This window comes from Malurus melanocephalus, unplaced genomic scaffold (assembly GCF_030028575.1).
Source record: "Malurus melanocephalus ecotype Western Australia unplaced genomic scaffold, MMel_1.1 scaffold_1005, whole genome shotgun sequence".
NCBI classification, from domain to species: domain Eukaryota; kingdom Metazoa; phylum Chordata; class Aves; order Passeriformes; family Maluridae; genus Malurus; species Malurus melanocephalus.
Window position 1 is genome coordinate 125279 of NW_026624237.1, and position 1453 is coordinate 126731.

Here is a 1453-nt window from a genome sequence, read left to right on the forward strand (position 1 = left end):
GCAAAATCGCTGCAAATTGTGGAACACGAACTCAATTTAATAACAGCTCATTGGCTTTTTTTGAGGAAACAAAATAAATTTAGTTTGGCTGCATGGCAGCGTTCGTGGGAATGAACTGTCAGTAACTGTGCTTGAGGTCAGTCACTCCATTTGAGCTTTAAAAAAATGTTTTAAACTTCTCTCAGGTTTTTTTTTCCCTGGGCCTGGGCTGCCTAAAACACGATCCCAGTTCCAGTGCTGCTAARGGGGTGATGTTTGCCCAAAATCCTGGGGACCGCCACAGCTCTGGAGACCAATCTCTGCAACCTCCTTTTATCCCCATCACATTTCGAGAGCCAGGAGCTTTAATTAATTACAGCAGCCAATTATTCTGGCGGTGAAGTTGGTGCGAGAGCAAGTCCCCGCTCYAATGAGCCGGCACGGAGGGAATACAAACAGGGCTCTTCCAAGATSCAAGCAGGATTTTTCTCACGCCTGGCACAGCCGGAGCGCTCAGCTGCCAGACAGCGCCTCACACCTTCCCAGCTGGTGTTTGGGAGCAACACTCGTGCCTGCTAGTGGGGTTAGGGGAAAAAAAAAACAAAAAAAAACAAAAAACAAAAAAACCACCCCAGGAACACACGGTTTGTGCTGATTCAGTCCCGAGACGCGTCTGTGCCGAGCAGCTGCTCCCGGACGGGAATGGGGCGCAGGGAGGGAGGGATGGGGCCGGAGCGCTCTTGTTTCTGTAACCCGGGGCAACGCGGGCCGTTGCTGGGCAAATCSCAGAGTGGGGTTTGTTGGAGGGGTTTAAAGATCATCCAGTGCCACCCCTGCATGGACAGGGACTCATTTTCCTTATCGCAGGGTGCTGGGACACTTGGCAGTGCCAGGGATCCAGGGGCAGCCACAGCTTCTCTGGGCACCCTGTGCCAGGGCCTCACACCCTCCCAGGGAACAATTCCTGCTCAAAATCCCACCCATCCCTGCCCTCTGGCAGTGTGACCCCATTCCCTGTGTCCTGTCCCTCCATCCCTTGTCCCCAGCCCTTCTCCAGCTCCCTTCTCACCATTTTCCTGCGCTTTTCCCCGGCTCCTCCCGGCCCGGCCCCTCACGGTGAACGGCCCCGCTCCCCCCGGGCCCCGGCACTTGCCATGGCCGCCGCTCCGACGGGACGGGAACTCACGGGGAAAGGATCCCCCAGGGACGGGATCCCACGGAGAAGGGGATCCAACAGGGACGGGATTCCACGGAGAAGGGGATCCCAGGGGGAAGGGGATCCCACAGGGACGGGATCCCACAGGAACGGGATACCACGGAGAAGGGGATCCGACAGGGAAGGGGATCCCACGGAGAAGGGGATCTCACGGAGAGGGGGTTCCCACGGAGACGGGATCCGACAGGGAAGGGATCCCACGGGGAAGGGATCCCGCGGAGAAGGAGATCCCACAGGGGCGGAATCCCACAGGAACGG

General features: G+C 57.3%; 1 protein-coding gene across 1 annotated transcript in view; it reads right to left on the reverse strand.

Moving 5' to 3' along the window:
- RBM43 (RNA binding motif protein 43) overlaps positions 1–1186 on the reverse strand; it is a 6864-nt gene extending 5678 nt beyond the window's left edge. Inside the window, exon 1 of the mRNA XM_057386607.1 lies at positions 1133–1186. Within this exon, the coding sequence (XP_057242590.1) occupies positions 1133–1135 (3 nt within the window). The 5' untranslated portion in view covers positions 1136–1186. The remainder of the gene's footprint in view (positions 1–1132) is intronic.
- Positions 1187–1453: the final 267 nt, after the last annotated feature.